At 39.1% G+C, this 21,060-nt stretch overlaps 1 protein-coding gene across 1 annotated transcript in view; it reads left to right on the top strand.

Moving 5' to 3' along the window:
- LOC139743115 (MAM and LDL-receptor class A domain-containing protein 2-like) overlaps positions 1-20,839 on the top strand; it is a 40,727-nt gene extending 19,888 nt beyond the window's left edge. The window contains exons 23-46 of the mRNA XM_071653623.1: positions 47-220; positions 571-658; positions 1,118-1,229; positions 1,753-1,823; positions 2,466-2,642; positions 3,405-3,658; positions 4,187-4,271; positions 4,822-4,944; positions 5,481-5,630; positions 6,134-6,231; positions 6,814-6,993; positions 7,640-7,886; positions 8,310-8,453; positions 9,121-9,311; positions 12,373-12,544; positions 13,277-13,402; positions 14,696-14,836; positions 15,198-15,340; positions 16,571-16,769; positions 17,328-17,474; positions 18,196-18,216; positions 18,806-18,917; positions 19,967-20,021; positions 20,771-20,839. Of these exons, the coding sequence (XP_071509724.1) occupies positions 47-220; positions 571-658; positions 1,118-1,229; positions 1,753-1,823; positions 2,466-2,642; positions 3,405-3,658; positions 4,187-4,271; positions 4,822-4,944; positions 5,481-5,630; positions 6,134-6,231; positions 6,814-6,993; positions 7,640-7,886; positions 8,310-8,453; positions 9,121-9,311; positions 12,373-12,544; positions 13,277-13,402; positions 14,696-14,836; positions 15,198-15,340; positions 16,571-16,769; positions 17,328-17,474; positions 18,196-18,216; positions 18,806-18,917; positions 19,967-20,021; positions 20,771-20,839 (3,279 nt within the window). The remainder of the gene's footprint in view (positions 1-46; positions 221-570; positions 659-1,117; positions 1,230-1,752; positions 1,824-2,465; positions 2,643-3,404; positions 3,659-4,186; positions 4,272-4,821; positions 4,945-5,480; positions 5,631-6,133; positions 6,232-6,813; positions 6,994-7,639; positions 7,887-8,309; positions 8,454-9,120; positions 9,312-12,372; positions 12,545-13,276; positions 13,403-14,695; positions 14,837-15,197; positions 15,341-16,570; positions 16,770-17,327; positions 17,475-18,195; positions 18,217-18,805; positions 18,918-19,966; positions 20,022-20,770) is intronic.
- The last annotated feature ends 221 nt before the right edge of the window (positions 20,840-21,060 follow it).

The following is a 21,060-nucleotide window of genomic DNA, read 5'->3' as shown; positions in this document are numbered from 1 at the left end:
TAGTATAATTATGTTGTATTTATGTCAATATTTTGTTCGTACACAGATGGCATTCTTCTACTTGCTATATGGTCTCAACATCGACGTGTTCCACGTGTACATCCGTCCCTACAAGGACAGCTCGCAGGGTGACAAACTGGTCTGGAAGAAGACTGCCGCCGACGGCGACTTTTGGCAAAGGGGACACGTTGTCCTTGACAACGGGGGAAGCCCCTTCCAGGTATGAGATGGCGAAACGAAGATGATAATTTCAGTGAGATCGTATTGCATAAATATAAACAAGAGGCTATGAGGAAGGAAAGAGAAAGAAAAAGAGATTTTACAATTTCTCCATGCTACCTGTCACTGTGGTTGTCAGCAGCTAGAAATGGAGATGACTGCAGTTGCCGATAACAGCATTTGCAATCGATAACTGAAGAAAGTATTCAATGCTAACTAGCTGCTTCAAAATGTTGCCTTGGCGAAACAGTTACGATTGTGTAGCTTCGTCTATAGAACGCCACCAAAAGCCTAGTTCGATTCATTAAGGTTGAAATCATTTATCTTTAAACTGTCTGTTTTTGTGTACAGGTTGTGTTTGAGAGCATTGTGGGGGATAGTTACGGTAATACTGCCATCGACGACATTACGTTTTCTCCTGGCTGCATTCCCTCGGATGGTGAGTTTCGGATTTAAAACTCTAACCTCCAGTTATGGTGATTGTTTAAGTATCAATTTATAAAAAGATTATGCGTTGTAATGAAATTTATGTATTCAATTTCTGTAAAGTATCTATATGTTTCTCTTGGAAACTGGAAATAGGCCTAACTGAATGAACGAAATGAATGAATGAATCAACATCAACCGGTGTCCTCTTTTGTCGAAGATAATTGCACTGGATATAAAATTGACGTCTTGAAAGAAATGAAATGCATCGTCTGTGTCTTTTCTTATTTAAATTGCGATAATCCGTTAAAGATGATGCCGTCCTGAGAAGAATGGTCATTGTGTGAATGCAATGTTAGGAAAATGGTTATTGTGTGAATGCAATGTTAGGAAAATGGTTATTGTGTGAATGTAATGTTGTTCATTTATTCATTTCGTTTTTATATTCTCTCTCGGTTGGGATGTGTGATAGAACAACTTCCCGCTGCTCCGGTGACCGTCGCACCAACCAACATGCCAACCACGACCCGGGATCCACAGGGGGCGTGTAACAACGATCAGATCTATTGCCCTGCTGAAAACAAGTACTACACCATACCACTATTCATATAAGTCCCTAGATGGATGTGTTTCAAACTTTCAATTAATTGATAACGTATGGCTGTCTCATGCAGTAGAGAGGGAAAAGTAGAAAAGTAGAGAAAACGAGATCTTTTTCAAAGCGAGATCTAGTTTAGAGATATAGTTTTTTTTACAATGAAGTTTAACCCTTTGACTGTTTTTTGTTTGCTTATCTAGAGCAAGGGCCTTAACCTTCTAGAATGGACTTCGTTACATTTTTACGTTTGTGAGAAATATGTTTTCACCAGTTTTATTTCCTGGTTTATTTACATCTCTGACTATATCATCAGACTCTCCTCTTTCGTGATTTGTGTTATTTTTATCAACGGCTTCGAGATTTTAATACACTACGAATGTAATTGATATGCATGAGTTTAAGCTCCATATTGCATTTTGATGAGAATTTTATTTGCTAAGTAGCGGTTGTAATGATCATGATATTAGGCACGTTCAAGATACTCACTGTTATTGTTTCCCTCTAATCAGATGCTTACGGAAGAATCTGATGTGTGATTTTAAAGTGGATTGCTCAGATGGATCAGACGAGGCCGGCTGTGGTGAGATTCCGCTTTGTGTATTTGAGAAAGAGAAAAAGAGAGAGAGAATAAATAAAGTTCCCCTCCAGGAGCCATCTCAGTCGTTTTTACTACCTACATAATAATCACGTTCTAAGATAAGCACCGGGAGTCGCTGGTAACACAACCGGTATGGTTGTTACCAACACCGATTTTTTGAGAAGTGGAACGGAAATAACACTGTGCTTTGCCTAATAAGTTTATCAATAGTAAGACAAATAAGTCATAATAACTATTCTCCCACGGGATACATCTCTCAATATCTTTGTATGTAAGAATTAAGCTACTAGTATCTTAATTCCTTTGCATTGCAAATAAATTGAAATTAAAATTTGAAAGTCATCATCTTTTACATTGGACTCCGTCCTCGGCAGAAATGAATATATGCACAATCAGCGACAATGGAAGATATAAACTCACTGTCACTGAACATATAATCTAGTCTGAAGCATCTGAGAGCATGCACGTGTTAAATGAGACCACCCTAATCATCTTTTAAACTTGTTGGTGCATTGTGTGTAGAAAAAGTATGTTTATATACTCATACTAGCTGAAACAACTGCATAAATGAATACAAATGAAGCATCCTGTCGTTATGGCAGTATTCATTTTGAATCATTTCAGTCAAGGACATGTGCGATTTCGAGACGGACCTCTGTGGATGGCGAATTTACGACCCGGTGCGAGCTGCAGACGACCATCAAGTCTTCATGTTTAGGCGGGTCAATGGGTCGGGTGTGTCTGATTCGCCCTACGACGAGTATCGGCCAGACGTGGACCACACCCTTGGTACTGAAGCAGGTAAAATATCTGTCTGTCTTCTCTTTCTTTCCCTTTCTGTGCCTTCTCTTCCATCTTTCCGTTTTTTGTTTATTTCTTCGACCTTCTCCACGTCCTCCCCGTCATCATGTTTCTCCTCCTACTTGAATTTCTTCTTCTCATTGTGTGTCTATTATGTCCTTCTGTCCTATTTTCGCCTTCTCCGATCGATTTCTGGTCTCCTTCTCTGTTTGTCTGTCTGTCTGTCTGTCTCTCTCTCTCTCTCTCTTGAATATAATATATAAATGTATATATATGCACATATGTATATATCTTTTTCCTCTTCTATGTTACTGTTCAAAACCCATGTAATAAAAACCAAAAATGGCATATATATCACATGGGTTTTGAACAGTAACATAGAAGAGGAAGAAGATATATATCATATATATGTACATATGTTATATCTTCTTCCTCTTCTATGTTACTGTTCAAAACCCATATATATATATATATATATATATATATATATAAATGCTTATGTCTTTTTCTGCCACATAGAAGTTTTAAGAATATCGAAAGTGCTGTTAAAAGCTTTACTGATGATATGCCGCGCCGCATGATTTCGTCACACCATGAAAAATCAATTGTTTAACCGAGCAAGGCAAGCGAGTGTCTTGTTGTATAACTTGAGGTCCTGAACAAGGAAATAATCATACGCAGTCTTCCATGATAACTACAATTGAAAAACAAAACAAAACAAAGACAACCCAAAATCTTGTCAATTTCCTTGGGATCGTTAAGGGTTCTACCTAACGGCGGACAATTCACCTGGGTACGCCCTGGACGAAACCCGCATCTACACAAGTTTCATCCGCCAAACGGGCTCGGCATGCGAGCTGGAGTTTTGGTACCACATGTTCAGCAACGACGTCGACACGCTGACAGTCTACCTCGAGTTCAATGGTGTCCGGAAAGACTTGTGGGGGAAGACGGGCGGGAAGGTGGATAGATGGAGAAGACAAGTGGTCTTCATCGGTACCGGAACTGACTTTAGGGTAAAGCATAAGATGGATTTGACTTATTTCAGTCATTGTTGAAACAGATGATTAAGAAAAGATTATCTGCAGTTGTTTGATAACGTAGATTCCCACTCTACTGGCGAATTGTTAAATTTGATTCAAACACTTTAACCTAGCGCTATTTTAGTCTACACATAATCGTACATAACATTTTCCATCTGAAATATTCACTCCTTCTTAAGCTGTCGATTTTTCATTGTGCCTGCAAGGGAGCTTAATGAATTTATGAAAATCTTACCTGTCTCGTTCTCCAATGAGATACGTTTATAAGTCCTGGGTGTCTTCTATAACTATTTCCCCCAAACGGTTGTGGTCTTTCGCTGTTTCAGAATATGTCCACGTATGTGTGTCTATTTGAATTGAAATCTAACAATAAAAAAACAAACCCGTATACCTTATAAAATGTTTAAAAAAACCACCCTATTTCGATCGGGACAGAGTGTCATCTAATGTTTGCTGTTTGGACGTATGTGTGTATCTTCTGTTCCCACAATTCCTCTGCAGGCTGTGATCCAGGCAAGACGGGGAGCATCTTACCGTGGTGACATCAGTTTGGATGACATTTCGTTTAATTCGTGCGCGCCGCCAGGTAAGTCAAAAGCCCCCATCTGCGAGCTCTTTCGCTTTTCACCATAATAATGATAGTACTAGTAATGATAAACCGAACAACAAACGAATATTTTATCAGGATATCATGTACCACATCAAGCGAAAACTATTCATGTCAGTGTGCATTGAATAGAGAACAATGCAGGAAGTGGTCTACGATTAAAAGCAATCCGGTTCAGAGCAAAACAAGAGTTTGCGTATCAGAATTAAAGTAAGGCTTCGCGTTTCGGAAATGACATCTTGCTTGTTTAAATGGTGAAGACATTGTCCAATGCCAGACAAAATTGCGTCAGTGTGTGTTGTAACTGACATTTTTTTTTTGTTGGAAATCATATCTGCTGGTTAAAGATATGTACCATTTTATGCAATTAGTTCACATGCTTATAATTTATGATTTTGTTATCATACATTTTCAACTGTCCAAGTTACGATGAAATCCAGTTTACAGATGTGAAAGATACTTTTGGATAATGTTTTTTTCTTATTCTTCTTGCTTTCTTTGGCACACTTGTTCCCTAATTGCTGTAAAGTCATCACGGGAGAGCCGTGTAGTAGCGACCAGTTCACTTGCAGCAACACATACTGTATTGACGCTGCACGTGTCTGCGACTTCGGCGATGACTGCGGTGACAACTCCGACGAGGCGAACTGTGGTGGGTGTTGCAAACAAAAGTTGTTGAAAGCCTTTGTTCATACCAAAATTTAGATGTGATTGTACATATATTTTCTTTAAAGAAAAAACAAAGTATAGAAGGGAATGATAACTGTTACGAGTTATTTCTTGATTAAAGCTGGCCGTACTCACCAAGGCAGAAATGTGGTTGATCTTGGTTAACACTGTAGTGTTTGATGGGCATTGTGAAAATATGACGTCGTGTATTGGTCTTAGGAGATTCTATGCGTGAATAAACGAAGCGAATTGCAAAAGTGCTGTTACGCATTGGTGAGCAAAATTGATATGTACGTAAGCATCAGAACAATTCTATGAAACATTTGATTTGCTAAATCTCAACAGGGTGAGCAGCTCCGTTCAAGACTTTGCATTTCAATAAAATTTACAGAAATCAAAACTAAACACACATTTGTAGCTACGATTTGGATGGTTTTACAGTGTTTCATTTTGCCGAACTAAGTCATTAATTCATCTGAGAACGCTTTTATTGTCTCATGTTGATCCATTATGCCCTAGATAACTACCCTGGTCGCTGCAACTTTGAACTCGACATCTGCGAATATCACCAAGATTCTACGGACGATTTTGATTGGACGCTTCGATCGCACGCCACGCCCATCACGGGAACGGGACCTTACAGTGACCACACCCTCCGCTCCAACGAGGGTGGGTGGATTTATATCATATCTATATCATAAGCCCTGTCTGTGATTCCGTTTTTGTAATCTGTTTGATACATGGTAGACATACGTTTTCTTGTGCATAGAATATCTGAATATGTTGCATCGTGTGCATCGCTGCTGTTATCAAAGTTACGTCTCCATAATTATCGGCACGTTAATATCAATAGTGAAAGGAGATGGATCTATACGCTCACGTTTATTTCAGTAGTTTGAAAACCCAGTGCAGTATCTAATTCTCTAGTAATCGAGTGATGTCGTATATATCCTTACAGAATGAAAACAAATAAACCAAGTAATCAAACGATGCCTAAACATGCTAAATGGGGTCAATGTTTGGCCAGAGGATTAAAGATTCCCCCAAATCGTCAACATCCATCTTGATAAATGTCGATATGATCATGGCAAAGAAGTAAAGCAACAGGTGAGCAAGAAGAATGAAGAATGAGGAGACTTATGACAGTTCAATCATGCCTCTTATTGCAACAGGTGGCTACATCTACACTGAGGTCGGGTACCCTCGGGCTCCGGGCGCCCTCGCTCGCTTCATCTCGCCCGCCATGAAGGGAATCAGTCAGGGGTGCCAGGTACTCTGTAGAGAAGGAATATAATATGCTGGTTACATTGAATGACTGATATCGTAATGTCAGATAAACAATGTCCATAAATGTCAGAAAAGCAGTCATAATTACAGAATGTATTATTCGAACAGCCCTACCATGCTCTTTTCTGCGGATTCTCCCACAGCAATATTTTCCTCTATATGCATTAAAAGCCCTTCCACTCGAAAAGGGGCTGCGTGACTGGTCAGTCGCATTCTAATTGTGTCGAAATACTTCATATCTTAAAATTACGTATGTTGAAATAATGACCATTTCAGTCATTCACTGGAGGTTTGTGTGAGTGAATAACATTACAAAAAAGCAATGAAACTAAGCGATGCATAAATTACAGTTCAAAGCAGTTAGTATGAGTTGGTGCTTGCACTCTGTGAAATGATAGTCACACCAAACACTTCAGAGCGTCCCAATTTTCAAAGATTTGAAGCAGATCTTCTTTATTGTAAGTATTCATCTGCACATAAAAGTGAAGTGAAAGTTTGTTTTTGAATGAATTTTCTAATTTTCCCCCTTCTCCCTAATTCTGCGACACTCTGCGGTAATCCTTAGTTCCGCATGTGGTACTTTATGGATGGGATGGACATCGGGACACTGAACATCTACCAGCGGACGTCGTACACGGCCTCCCCGTCGGAAGGACTGCAGCTCCTCGACACCATCGTGTCCGAGCAGGGTCCTTCCTGGCAGCTCCGCGAGATCGCTACCAGAGAATCCGACCAGGACTTCGAGGTAGGATCATATACGTTCTTCAGAGGTGTTGGATTAGAACTTACTTTGTAATCAAGGAGAGGATGAGATGGAAGAGAATAAGGATGAGGATGATGATGATGATGATGATGATGATGATGAGGAGGAGGAGGAGGAGGAGGAGGAGGAGAGTGGTGCACTGGTTAAGGGGGAGAGAAGGATTGGGTGGAGGAAGAAGCAAAGGTTTTGGGATAGCGGTAGGTGGAAGCATGGGGGAGAGGGAAGGTAAACTAATGTAAAGAAGGAGGTAGGAGTAGGTGAAGGGAGAAGGGAAGGAAAAGAGGGAGAAATGTTTTGGCGCATATAGATAATTAATGGGAAAAGATGGGAAAGGGGAGGTAAAGTGAGTTAGAAAAGATAAATATTAATAGTGTTTAATTCTGACATAGTTGCATGGTTGTTACTGAAATGTCTATATTATGTTCGTATAAATTTTTCTTCTTTTTACTTAGACATTCATTGATGTATTCATCAAGTTAATATCTATTTCTTATTCTTCATTTACGTTGATTGAACAAAATTAGTTCTCCATAGTTATCTATTATTATATATGTATCTGTTCATTAAGCACTGCGTCCATTGAATCTCTTATTCATTATTCCTATATCTATATACTCGTTCCACCAAGATCGTGCTCGAGGCCATCAACGGAGACGGACGCAAGTCGGAGATCGCGCTCGACGATCTCTCCTTCGCCGTATCCTGCGTGCCGGGAGGCAGCGTGCCCGGCGCACCGGACCGCACCAACTACACCCAGGAGATGTGTTACGACGGCGTGCAGCTCAAGTGCGCCACGACCTCGGAGTGCTACCCGGCCACCAGGCACTGCGACTTCATTCAGGACTGCAGCGACGGGTCCGACGAAAGCGTCTGCGGTAAGTTTGGGTCGCAGCCAGCAGGTTGATCGATGAAAATGGATGATGACGATGATGACGATGATGACGACGACGATGACAGTTTTCTTGTTAATGATATTGAAAATTATAACATGGATGATAATGACGATAATGATAACAACAACAACTAAAGCAACAACAACAACAATGATAATAATAACGACAACAATTATAATAGTGAGAGGGAGAAGAAGAAGAAGAAGAAGAAGAAGAAGAAGAAGAAAGAAGAACAGATATGTCGTAAAGAACACAGTTATCCTTATTATCATTTTCGTGACTATCAAATAAAATTGTTATTGCCATCCTTCGGCCTACTAAAGAAGCACTAAATCGATAGCATTAAGTATTTTCACAGCGCACATACATTTAAGCATTTTCCAAATATTCTGTTTTCTAATCCAGGTACATCTTGTACATTTGAGGACGGTACGTGTGGCTGGTCGAACTCTGAAAAGGACAGTCTTGACTGGACAAAGGGTAACGGCGATCAAACCGAGAATCTCAACACTGGGCCATCTTCGGACCACACTCTTGGAACCGACCTAGGTAAGCCTCGGCGAGTTTAGCCAAATCTAGTATCGCTTTGTATATAGCGCTTGGCATCGGCAGTCCTCCTACTCTTCCCATGTATAACTTTATGAAGGAAACAGTGAAAATGATGAAATTTCAATTAATACACCGTAAGTGCAAGGATATCGCAATTTAAGCGACAGGATACGCATCGTTTTGAGATGAATGGGAAGGAGCTTGCTGCCATAGAACGGGCAATGGTAAGCATCGGTAAAATCAGCACTATTATAGTAATACAGTATAGTATTGCAATCTTCTAAAGGATATGTTCTCAGGGCGTCTTTGCCAAACGTCATTTCACTCAATGTATTCGATGTCTTGATATAAAGTCAATGCCAGACGAATCTAACATTATTTCATAATTTCCAAATTATGGAAGTTGATCTGCATATTGTATTTTGAATACCGTATCAAAGGTAAACGTCACAATATGAGACTTCAATGGTGTTGTTGTAGAAGGTGTTACCGTAGGTGTATAAGTTATTCGGAATGGTTGAGGTGATTTGACATAGGCCTACGGTTTGTAGTATGTTAGGCGTCTTTGAACTGACAGAGTATTTTACATATGTCAGTGATGTAGCTAGAAAGGCCTCCTTGATCTTGACACCTGTTGAACGGCGTGTTTTAAACCAACCGATCATAGGTTACTACATGTACATCGACACCAGTGTGCTGGACCCCTCAGCGATTGGCAGCGACACGGAGCAGAGGGCTCACATGCAGACCTTGGTCTACAGCCACTCCTCGGCAATGTGCATCATCTCCCTCTGGTATCACATGAAAGGGAGCACGATTGGCACTCTGTCCGTCTACCTGAAGAGCAGCAGTGGGCAGGTACCGGTCTGCGAGCCATTCATTTTCTCACTGAATTTTCTCCCATCAGTGTCACCATGTTTTTTTTTCTATCCATCGAGCTCTGCCTCCTTCACAATACTTCCTACCTACTCTTTAAGAAGGATTAAGTCACTGTTAAAGGAACTATATAGATGCAACTCATCAGTAATGTGCTAGATACTATAGAGAAATTCTTTCATTGCACAGTTTAAGACAGCAATCCATCCAATGGACTAGACACTGGAGAAATTAATTCAAAGTGCGGGTCGTTACAGACATAGTCTTACAATGTGCTAAGCACAGTCAGCAAATGCCAATCGATATGCAAGCCCCTACAGAGGTACCATAAATTATGTATTACACAATAGAGGCATTCAATGATATTACATGTAACTTCAGACTTATTAATTTTGATTTGATTTGATTTGATTTATTGGTTTCTGTATCATCATTGTACATATACACATTCATGTACAAACATAAATATCACAATATATATAAGTATTTTCTTGTTCATTGCCTGTGTACAATGTACAGCAAAAGTACAACAAAACATACTACAATGAATAATACAGAGGGGCTACAGCATAAGCGTAGCTTGATTTGCGTGCAGCCCCCGTAGCATAACATAATATATAATTTACATCGGAAGGAGAATAGGATGGAGGGATGACTTGCATAGAGATAGGATAGTTGAAAGGAGAAAAGGAAGGGAGAGGCTTGTCTGCTTTCACTAAAGGTTTATACAAAATAAAATCACCTATATCACTGATTTAGCAAGACATGACAAAATAATTCTTCAACGAGGTACAGGTGGACAGTTGATACAGGTCATGGTCGGTTACATAATCATTATTACATAATAGATTAATTGTGTCGATATTTGTACGAAAGAATTTCGTGTATATAACAATGACAATGGAATTACTGATATTCAGATAACAACATCGTTTTTACAGCCTTCCTAAAAGAATACGTGGACTTTAAACTTCGAATTTCAGAAGGAAGAGAATTCCAAACATAGGGTCCGGTATGTCTGACAGATTTCAGAGCCATCACTGTTTTGGGATTGTACAAGTGAAACTTATCAGATTGTCTTGTTGGATAAGAATGTATTTCCTTATTTAATTGAAATAATGAGTAAAAAGAAGATGGCAACTGACCATTATGTAAGCGAAACATAAAGAGTGAGTTTTGCAAAAAGTTAATGTCATTTACCTTAAGTGTTCTTAATTCTGCGAATAAAGGATCTGAATGGTCTCGATAACCTGAGTTGGTGCATATACGTATTGCTTTCTTTTGCAAAAGTAATATACTATCAATGTGGCTTTTTGATGTTGCCCATACAATGTTGCAATAAGAAATATGCGATAATATCAGTGAATTATATAACATAAATAAAATATTCTGAGGGACATAATACTTTAACTTTTGAAGTATACCAACATTACGAGATACTTTATCAGAGATATATTGTACATGAACATTCCATTTCATATTTTCATTTATATATATTCCGAGGAATTTAATACTCTGTTTTTGTTCCAATAATACACCATCCACTATAATATTTAAATGTTGAATTTCATTGTTGTGCTTCTTGTTATAGAAATACATAAAATTTGTCTTTTTCAGATTAAGTGATAATCTATTACTCTTAAACCACATAGATAATTTCGGTAATTCAGTGTTAAGAGTTCTTAGTAGCGAATGAAAATCAGAATTGGAACAAAATACATTGGTGTCATCAGCAAACATAATATATTGCAGTGACTTAGATGAGTTTGAAATATCATTTACATACACTAAAAATAATAACGGTCCCAATATGGATCCTTGTGGGACTCCACATTGTATAGGTAATACTTCAGAGTTAACAGATTCATAGTTACACATATTGCTTTCTATTTAACAAGTAGTCTTTAAACCATTCAAGTGGAATGCCACGAACACCATAAGACTGCAATTTACGTATGAGGATAGTGTGGTCAAGAGTGTCGAATGCCTTGCTTAGGTCCATGAAAACACCGATGACATGTTTTTGTTCAGCTAAGGCAGTCGACACTCTATCGTATAATTCGGCTAGTGCCATATCTGTTGAATGAAATTTCCTGAAACCATACTGGTCTTGGTTAAATATATCATATTGTGTCAAAAAATAATACAATCTGTTATATACAAGCCTTTCTATTACCTTAGATATACTAGGAAGAATAGAAATAGGACGATAATTTGATACAAAAGAAGAGTCATCTTTTTTATATATTGGAATAACTTTAGCAATTTTACATGCATTCGGAAATATGCCAGTTGAGAGTGACAAATTACAAATGTACACTAAGGGTGTCAGTATACTACCAATAATCTGTTTTAAAAAATACGTACTCATTTCATCATGACCAGTTGCATAACTTAATTTTTATGAGTGAACAATGTCAAGAATCTCACCATAATCTGTTGGTTTAAAAAATAGTGAATTATCATTTGACGCACCTAAATACTGCGAAAAATCAGTTTGTGTGGGATCTATTTTTGAAGCTTGACTTGGTCCTATAGCAACAAAATACTCATTGAAACAACATGCTACATCCCTAGGGTTACAGAGTGTTTGACCGTCACGCATAATTTGAAATGTTGACATATTCTTTTGCTTACCAATAACATTATTAATAACTTTCCAAGTGGCTGACATATTTCCAGTAGCATTTTGAAAAGCTTCTGTATAAAACATCCTACGGGAAAGCCTTATAATTAACGTTCTGATTACTACATAGAGATGTAGAAAAACCGATATTGCTAAATATATTCTACGTAAATTAAAAAGCAAAGTTTTTTTTTCAAAATGTGCGAGACATTGCAGAGAAATACGTTCACTGTAGATAGAATGTACTGTACCTGTAGTGTTAAAGAATCCATTCAAAGTGTTAGTCGCAAGAAAGATTATTTTCAATTGAACAACAAGAAATTCGCTCGACGTGCAAGCCACTGTAAATTCATCAAATATACAATGATTCTGGTAAGAAAACCATTCGATATTTCGGATATTCCTCCGATCTCTCAGGCTGACGAGTTGTGGAGCTTGTCCGGCGACCAGGGCGACGCCTGGCAGAACACAGGCGACATCATGATCGGCCACCAGGACAGCTTCGTGATCGTCATCGAGGCCGTGCGGGGAGTCACGGTCACGGGAGATATCGCCATAGACGACATCGTCCTCTCCGGCTGTCAGGATAGTGAGTCATCTTTAAAGTCGGGCAGATATTTTAGTTGTACATAACATCTTTAATGCCAAGACAATCTCAGGGACGTGCTGCGCCAGTTGACAATACACACTGACAATAATCAGTTAGTGTACTTTGAAGACCATGAAGAAATCAAATCATGTATTAGGCCCGTATCAACATCAAACTGTACGCAGTACTTTCCGGATTCTACAACGTTCTCGTACAATTCGAATGTATATACAGCAAGGAGGTGCCACACACCTCCTTTGATACAGTACCTGTTTGTCTTCCCAACACCACTATGCAAATCGGAGGTACTCAGCCCAGACTAGTTCATTCCAAGATATCGCAAGATATTCTGCAGGACCGATTTCCTTTATTTGGGCCCCATCACAAAATAACTCTTCTGAAAGAAATGAGATAACTCACAATACCTCTAACAGCCAGAACTTGTGTTTTCCCTACCCCATTGAATCGCTCTTCTCTGAGGAAATGCATGTCCGCTTTGTATTCCAGACATTTCCTAGAGATTGGAAATTGACGCAAGGCAACTTTCAGAGAAGTATCTTTCACAACTTCATCTATAACGCACAGCTACATGACTGTGACTAATAATCATTGATCATTACCAGATGATTACGGAACCTAAGTAGATGTTTGGACTGGTTTAGATAGAGACATTTTACAGACACTCTTACAATTGCTGTTCTATATGTCTCTCCTTTTCCTTGCCTGCCTCAGCGGACACGCCAAGGTCATGTCTACCGAGTGAGTTCACCTGTTTGTCTGACAATACCTGTCTCGACATGCAGTACGTCTGCAACTTCCAACCCGACTGCGATGACGGCAGCGACGAGTCTGATTGTCGTACGTCTCACCACCAATAAAACCATTCAGATCTCTTTTTGTTTTCGCTTGATTTTGCGTCTTGCAATGTTTTCTGTACTAGTTTGTTGCTGTTTATTTTGTTTGACTGATTGTTTCGCTTTGTCTTCCCAATCTTATGATCTGCGAGAAACGTATACGGCAGAATGTAGGGTATTAATCTTAAAAGCGTGAACATTACATTGTAGGATGGACATCTTTATTGTTTTGTACATTGATTTCCTTATTCTTGGGTTATTATGATCATCAACAAGTCATAACTACAAAGGTCAATCGAGATCAGAGATCACGTCTAAGCGTGAATAGATCTTACTCGGTCGGTAGTGATTTTAAAGATTATGAACACCTACAGAAAGGTTACATTTTTTTATGTAGAAACGAAATGACGTTTCCAAACGGTTGCTACTGTGGATTTCGATCATACTATAACCATAAACAGTGCTATTGCATCCATTTAAATTCTCAACTAATACAGATTTATTCAACTTCATGAAATTCTTCCGTCGAGATGTTTTCATTGCAACTGATTGACAAATTGCCCTACATCGACGTAAATAAGCACTGAATTGATCAGTGTTTTAGTAGTAGCCATGACAAAAAAAAAAAAATCATGGGCGTACGTACTCGAGCAGGATTCGAACCTACGACCTCCTGATCTCCGGACAGGCGTCATCTCCACTAGACCACCGAGCTTCCGCCCGACAGCAAGTGTTGGTTCTAATCCTAATCCACTACCCGCTGCATGCTATAAGTGTTGGTTCTAATCGTTATAGCATGCAGCGGGTACTTGATTAGGATTAGAACCAACACTTGCTGTCAGGCGGAAGCTCGGTGGTCTAGTGGAGATGACGCCTGTCCGGAGATCAGGAGGTCGTATATAGGTTCGAATCCTGCTCGAGTATGTACGCCCATGATTTTTTGTCATGGCTTCTACTAAAACACTGATCAATTCAGTGCTTATTTACGTCGATGTAGGGCAATTTGTCAATCAGTAGCAATACTTTAGATTTGTCCTACATGTTGTTTTATCATAGGATACTGAGTATTGTTTTTTTTTTCAGATCTGCAATTAATGGCTGTTTGCTGTGTCACCACAACTGAAAACACACAATGAGTTGAGCATTATGTATGCCGCACCATAATACATATAGTGCTAGATTGTTGCACAGCACATTTTATAGCACCCAAAAAGAGAGTTTTTTTTTTGTTATTATTCAAGCAAAAGGAATAAAAATCTTGCTTATTTCATCCGGTTCCAATGTTTTCCCCTCGCAGCCTATCACGCCTACGACTGCACGTTCGATGGCGATCTGACGGAGTCGTGTGGATGGACGCAGCTGACCAACGACGAGCTTGACTGGGCCGTCGGGACGTCAACGATCACGGGACCGTCCAACGATCACAATGGCCAGAATGGTACGAGTCTCGTTCTGCAGTCTTTGTTCCAGACCCGAGGATTTCAATCTCAGCAATTTCAGCAATTTCAGCGTTAGTCAGTCAATCAATATATCATTCGATTACACAATCACATCGATCCAAAATGAGCAACAACAACAACAACAACAAATCAATGAACTTGAAGAATCAACTCACCAAGATATTAAGGAAATTGGATATAGGTTTTAGATTCCACACTGAGTGAAAATCTCAACAGCAATTTCCCAAAGTACCAAAAGACATGCATTTATCCATCAAAAAGAGAAATATTCCTTTGATATCATAACTATACATGAAACATTTAAACTTTATGCCTGCATTCTGCATTACTTCTCTCCAGGTCAGTACGCTTTCGTGAGCGCGAAAGAGCAGTCGGACGGGTACTCCGCACGGATGGCGACGGGGGCCTTCCCGGCGGGCGACGGCCAGTGCCAGGTTCGCTTCTGGTATTTCCTGAAAGAACCAGCCCATGGAGTTCTGAGGGTAAGTGTCACTTCGGGGATACGTGTCGTCTCACTGAAATCCAAACTGCGATGAAGCAGTTAGGCGAGCTAATTGCGGAACAAAATCGTATGTACTGATCGTCATTTTTTCCCCATACGTCACCCTACCACTGCCATGAATTGGTTGCCAAAACAGGCAAATAATTGCAGGCAAACGCTGATTAATATTTTTTTTTTCAATAAAAATCATCACAGATATAGACAAATATAATTCACACAACGTTTTATTGATGAGTCTATTTAAAAACGCAGCTCAAAAGTACACCAACTTCTCCTTCCGACCTCTGCTCGTTAGGGTTTCAACATTTCGAAACACTGTAACAACTTACTGGGTTCTAGAACTGATTCTGTGAATTAAAAGAAAATCTTCGAATCCTATGGAACAGAAAGAAACTCTGCTACAGTATCAATTAGGATTATGATGTTAAGAATTATGTACTTATATTATAAACTTACTACCATATATTCATGGACTATGAACAAATGTCTTTCCTCGATCCATCATCGACGCCGCCAAATGATTATGTGCATCGTAGTGAGTGCATTCAGATGTTTGGACAATGACGATTGTGTAATCGTGCATCGTCACTGACAAAGGAACCGTTTCCCTCATCTCGGTCTTATTTGGCTGAGGGGGCTTTTTTATCTTTTCTTTCTTTTTTTTGTCACAAAGTTGCTAATTACTGAAGTGGACACTAGTGGACACGCATTTAACGTTGTCTAATGGTAAAACATGCAGACATGTTGTCTGCGGCCCATGTTTACTCTGAAACAATGTGCGAAAATTATAAATTAGATTTGAAATCATATTCAACCTGCAAAATATTTTCTCTTTCTTGTGAAGTACGTGAATTTCGCAAATGAAATTGCTTGAGCGATGATTCTCCAATGTACACTGCAACTGCACATGCATTTTTTTTTTTTATAACAAAGAAAGTTATCATCTTCTGCACATGTAAGTTTTTAGATTTCTCAAAGCGCCGTCTTGCTTTTATCCAGGCTGGATGTCGGAGGTGATGATGAGATTAAAACATGTTTAAAATTTTTATTGTGACGCTTTTGACAGAAACAGGTGCATGAATTGATTAACGATCAATGAATGTCCATGTGTGGTAGGTCGCTGTAAGTATGCAAACAAAGATTAGAATGTCTGTCGGCCTTTCACAACTCTTTCTATTGTCTGATAAATGTTCTCTACCCGGTCTTACAGGTCTACACTCAGTCTACGGACGACAACGGGGCCATGTTTCTGCTGTGGTCGAAAATTGGCGGTACGGATGACGAGTGGCGGTACGCCACCATCTACACCTCTTCCAATAACGCACACAAAATCGTGTTTGAGGGACTGATCACGAACGAATTCCAGGGCGATATCGCCATCGACGACGTCTCCTTCACGTCGGGTTGTAGTGAGTACAAAATGAAAGTGCGTGTAGTCGAACTAAAGCTCAAGTTATTGTGCAATGGTTCAACATCATTACTGCTATTATGAATACATTACTTTACATACATTTACTTCAGGTTTCTGAAATCTGCTTATAAAGTGTCAGGACCCGTAAACGCGTTACATAGGCGATAGATTCATTTTAGACGTAAATTATTATATTAGTCATGTTAGTTACGGCTATGGTCGTGGAAGCAATAGTTCAACAAAGATGCATATGACATGGCATGTATTGCGGTTTTGATTTTGGTTTTTACTTGAAACCGAGCCACTTCTCGCCTTATGGTCGTAGATAAAAATTGGCTAAGTAAAATTTTACCCTCATAAATCATTGCAATGAATGAAATACTATGATACTTAAAAGTACCTTTAAAGATACTTTTTATAGGTGTTCATAGGTCTGTTCTCAAGGCTGAGGATTGCATGCCGTCTGCAGTAATAGGGCTACTACCCGAGATATTTAGGCGAAGAAAGGGAATCATAAGGTAGTAATCGCATCTTTTTCCCACCTTTTCCTTACTAGATGGTCCCACGGTGACCTTTCCACCTGTCGAAGTGTGTCCGGTGGGGTCGCACTACTGCCAGTCACGGTACGGAGTGTGTATCCACGACAGCTGGGTGTGCGACGGCATGGCGGACTGCGACGACGGGTCGGACGAGTTTGCCTGCGGTGAGTTGTAGGCCACGGTGTGTAGGCCTTGAGTCCAGCTATTAAAGCATATTTTATTCTATGTTAATACCACTGCATACTGCAGTACAAACTCACCTCTCTTTCTCTCCCAACCCCCCCCCCCCCTCTGTTTGTCTGTCTGTCTGTCTGTCTCTCTGTTCCCCTCCCAGTGGTGTTGTTTCTTTCTCTTGCCGATCTCTCTCATCATAATACAATACATAATATATTGACTGTAAATGAAGGAATTTCGTGAATAATTAAATGAATTTGTGCAATCACAAAGCTTATACACTTACAAAGCACTTAAGTTAAAGAAACATAGTACCTCATGCTCTTCAGAATGGCATGCTTTTTATTTTTCTCTCTCCGACGCTAATTTTGTGACGTAACATTTATATTGAAAACAGGAGAGATATTTCGTGAAAAAGCCTACATTGTAAGCTATTAATGTGTATAGAATGATTTGTGTGATTCGAAATGTTACGTCTGGACATGTGAATAGACGTCAATCTGTATAATGAGGACAATTTCTACACGTTTGATGATATTCTATCAAGACAGTCAACAGTGATAGAATCATTCAATGATATGATACGCACGTGATAGTTTCGAATCTGCGTTAGATGTGTACATGTTATTCAGAACATATTATACAAAACCTAATTACTTTCTTGATTTCTTCTTCTTTTCTTCTTCTTCTTCTTCTTTTTTTCCATTTCAGCTGAACCGAACACTGGTTCAAGTAAGTTCGCATTTTATGTCCGTGAACATTAAGTCAGTATACCTTGATGCTATCTATATCTACGGTACTGATCATAGTACAGATCACATTTACTAGTATTCTTTCGGACCATGTAGTTTGGCCAGTGTTACCTATGAATAAACGAAGAGAATTATTAGTTATGTTCGAAGTGTAGATATAAATTAAGGTTTTCTATTTACTATAGCTCTTACTCTCCGTGTATAAGATCGGGTGCTTAATCTGTGTTATTATGCAAATCTGTACTATTGCTATCTATTTCAACATACACACTTTTAAAGTGCTGAATGAAATATGACCTTATGTATTCATTAATTAATTAACAATTCCTCGTGAAATGCGTGTAAATTAGACGCTAGTGGCAACTGGCGCATTCCATGATTATAGAGCAATAGGTGGGGCAAGCTTCGAAGTTGCCATTCACAGATATGTATAGATTGCCTAAAATGTAACTTTGATATAAACCAAAAGAACTAATGAAGCATACGGAGAGCAGCGGAGTTTATATCACGGTTGTATTTCACACTAGCTTTCGCCATGCTTTCATAACATAATTCTTTTTCTTTTTCAGGCACTTCTATTTATATTGCCATTGGCGTCGTATTTGGCGCCATCTTTTTGGCGGCTGCGGTAGTTTCCGTTATCTTCGCCTCTAGGAAGCAGTCAAAGAAAACCCCAGATTTGTGAGTATCCTAACGATAGATTATATCATATCCCACATAAGTACGTTTGACCAATGGGATTACTTTATTTTGGAACACGTGACCGAGAGATGGTTTTCTCCAAACATCCATGGCGTGATACTATCACATATCATGTGATAGTCTCTTCGTTAGCACTTTTTACAAACCCGCAATTGGAATCGAAATGAAATCAAAATCTGCGTGGTTGATGGAATACATTTTTATCAAATCCCAAGTTTGAAAATCGATGTTGGATGTAAGGCATATAATCATCTTCTATTTCTCTGGCAATGGATACAATTTAACATCGCCCTCAATTATTTGATTATTAGCTTATTTGATGTCAGTTCCGAAATACCAGTCTGTCCCTAAATTCAACACATGGAGGTGTGATCACGCGCCTAAAAAGGTAGAACTCAAAGGATGCCTGGTGGTTGTTATCTGCTTTCGATGGCGGGTCATCATCTCAAATTCCATTTTTGTGGCGACTCTTCACTTTGTTTTTTCTCACGTTAAGTTGCAAAAAGTACCGCAGAGTTACAAAGAGGGACTTTCTAGACATGCTAGACGTTTGTATTGATCGGTCACGAATTTTCTTTTGTTAAGTCTCAATACAGTACTACTTGATTCATCGAAATTTCAAACCCATGATAAATGACTGTAGTTATGACTTCAATTAGAGCAGTTACAAGAGAGGAAGTAAGAACGGTTCTTTGACCAAAAATGATATTATAATGCCGATAGTGCTTGATGAAGTTAGTGGCATATTGAAGAGTAATAATGTGATTGTCTTGACACAAATTGTTATAAATTCCACGTGCCCACACATACTATGCACACATAAAGACGTCAAAGCTAATACACATGGGCATTTTACAGTAATATCACCCATTTCAAATGAAAGGTTTGACATCTTGTTCAAAGATGAGCAGTCAGAGCTTGAATAACAAGTGGAGGTCCCGAAATAACATTTTTAAGTGTGTCCAAATACTTGGAATACATTTACTGCTCTTGATTCAACCAGCATGTTTCTACGTCTTTACACGCAGGACATACGATGCCGATATATCATCAGCCGGTATGGACAATCCGGTTTACGCTTCGGTGAGGATGCGAATGTGTCATTATCTTATTATCTTTTATTTCGTTTCATTTGATTTCTGCATTTCTTGTTTTCATGCAAAAATGTAACACAAAGTTACTTGAACAAAATTAATGAGTAATATTTGAACAGAATGCATGAACAGAAAACGGGTAAACGGTTGACTAAAATTATGTGCAACGCTGTTTTTATTGGTAATACAAAATAAAAACGTTTTAGCTCACTCGAGATTTTATCATATCACGTTGATGGCAATACATCTGCAACGGACGCGGGGTGGCTTTGCAGTACCACTGCGTGCCATTTTTTAATTGGAACTTGGACTTATATGAGGTAAAATAAATAATGTTAAGAATTATGTGAATAGCTTTTGAGTGACAAGTTGAATTACGTATATATATAGAGTTTGACATTGTGTATGGTGGGGATGTAGAGTAGAGAACTGTGCGATAGTTTCACTTGTGGACACTTCCGTTTACAAATGGCAAGTTCAGAAATATGCGGTCTGCCCCCCCCCCCCCCCCCCCCCCAAAAAAAAAAATGGTCATATTCTCCGATAGTCATATTTTCAAGTATTGTTGCCGTCTTCTAGCTGGTAAAGAATGTATTTGTCTATATTCATTCATACCAATAGATACTTGTAGATAGATAGATATAGATTAGATAGATATAATAATAAATAGATACACACACATATCAAGAGGTGTATCTCGTTTTCATATAATCGTATGAATTTTTTTTTCCACTGCAGGACAAAAATCCTGGTATTCAGTTCAGTGGAAATGAGGTAGCCTTCAACGTGGACAGAAGCGAAGTTTGAGGAGGGATGTCTTTTATATGAGAACACATGACACTTTCTTCCTTTCTCATCATCAGCTCCACGCAAAGACTGGAGAAATTGTTGTCGTCCGGAATAATAGGGAGCTTTAGATTTTAGACGCGCGGACGTTCAAAGTGAAAAAAACATGGTCTGAGCGTGCGCAGTAGCGCACGTCAAGCTACTGCGCACGCTCAGACCATGTTTTTTTCCCTTTGAACATC

Source organism: Diadema antillarum, unplaced genomic scaffold (genome assembly GCF_040938485.1).
Source record: "Diadema antillarum isolate AM-2024a unplaced genomic scaffold, OU_Dant_1.0 scf00000033, whole genome shotgun sequence".
NCBI lineage: Eukaryota > Metazoa > Echinodermata > Echinoidea > Diadematoida > Diadematidae > Diadema > Diadema antillarum.
Note: the sequence above shows the minus strand (reverse complement) of the source record. Positions and strands in the feature narration are given on the sequence as shown.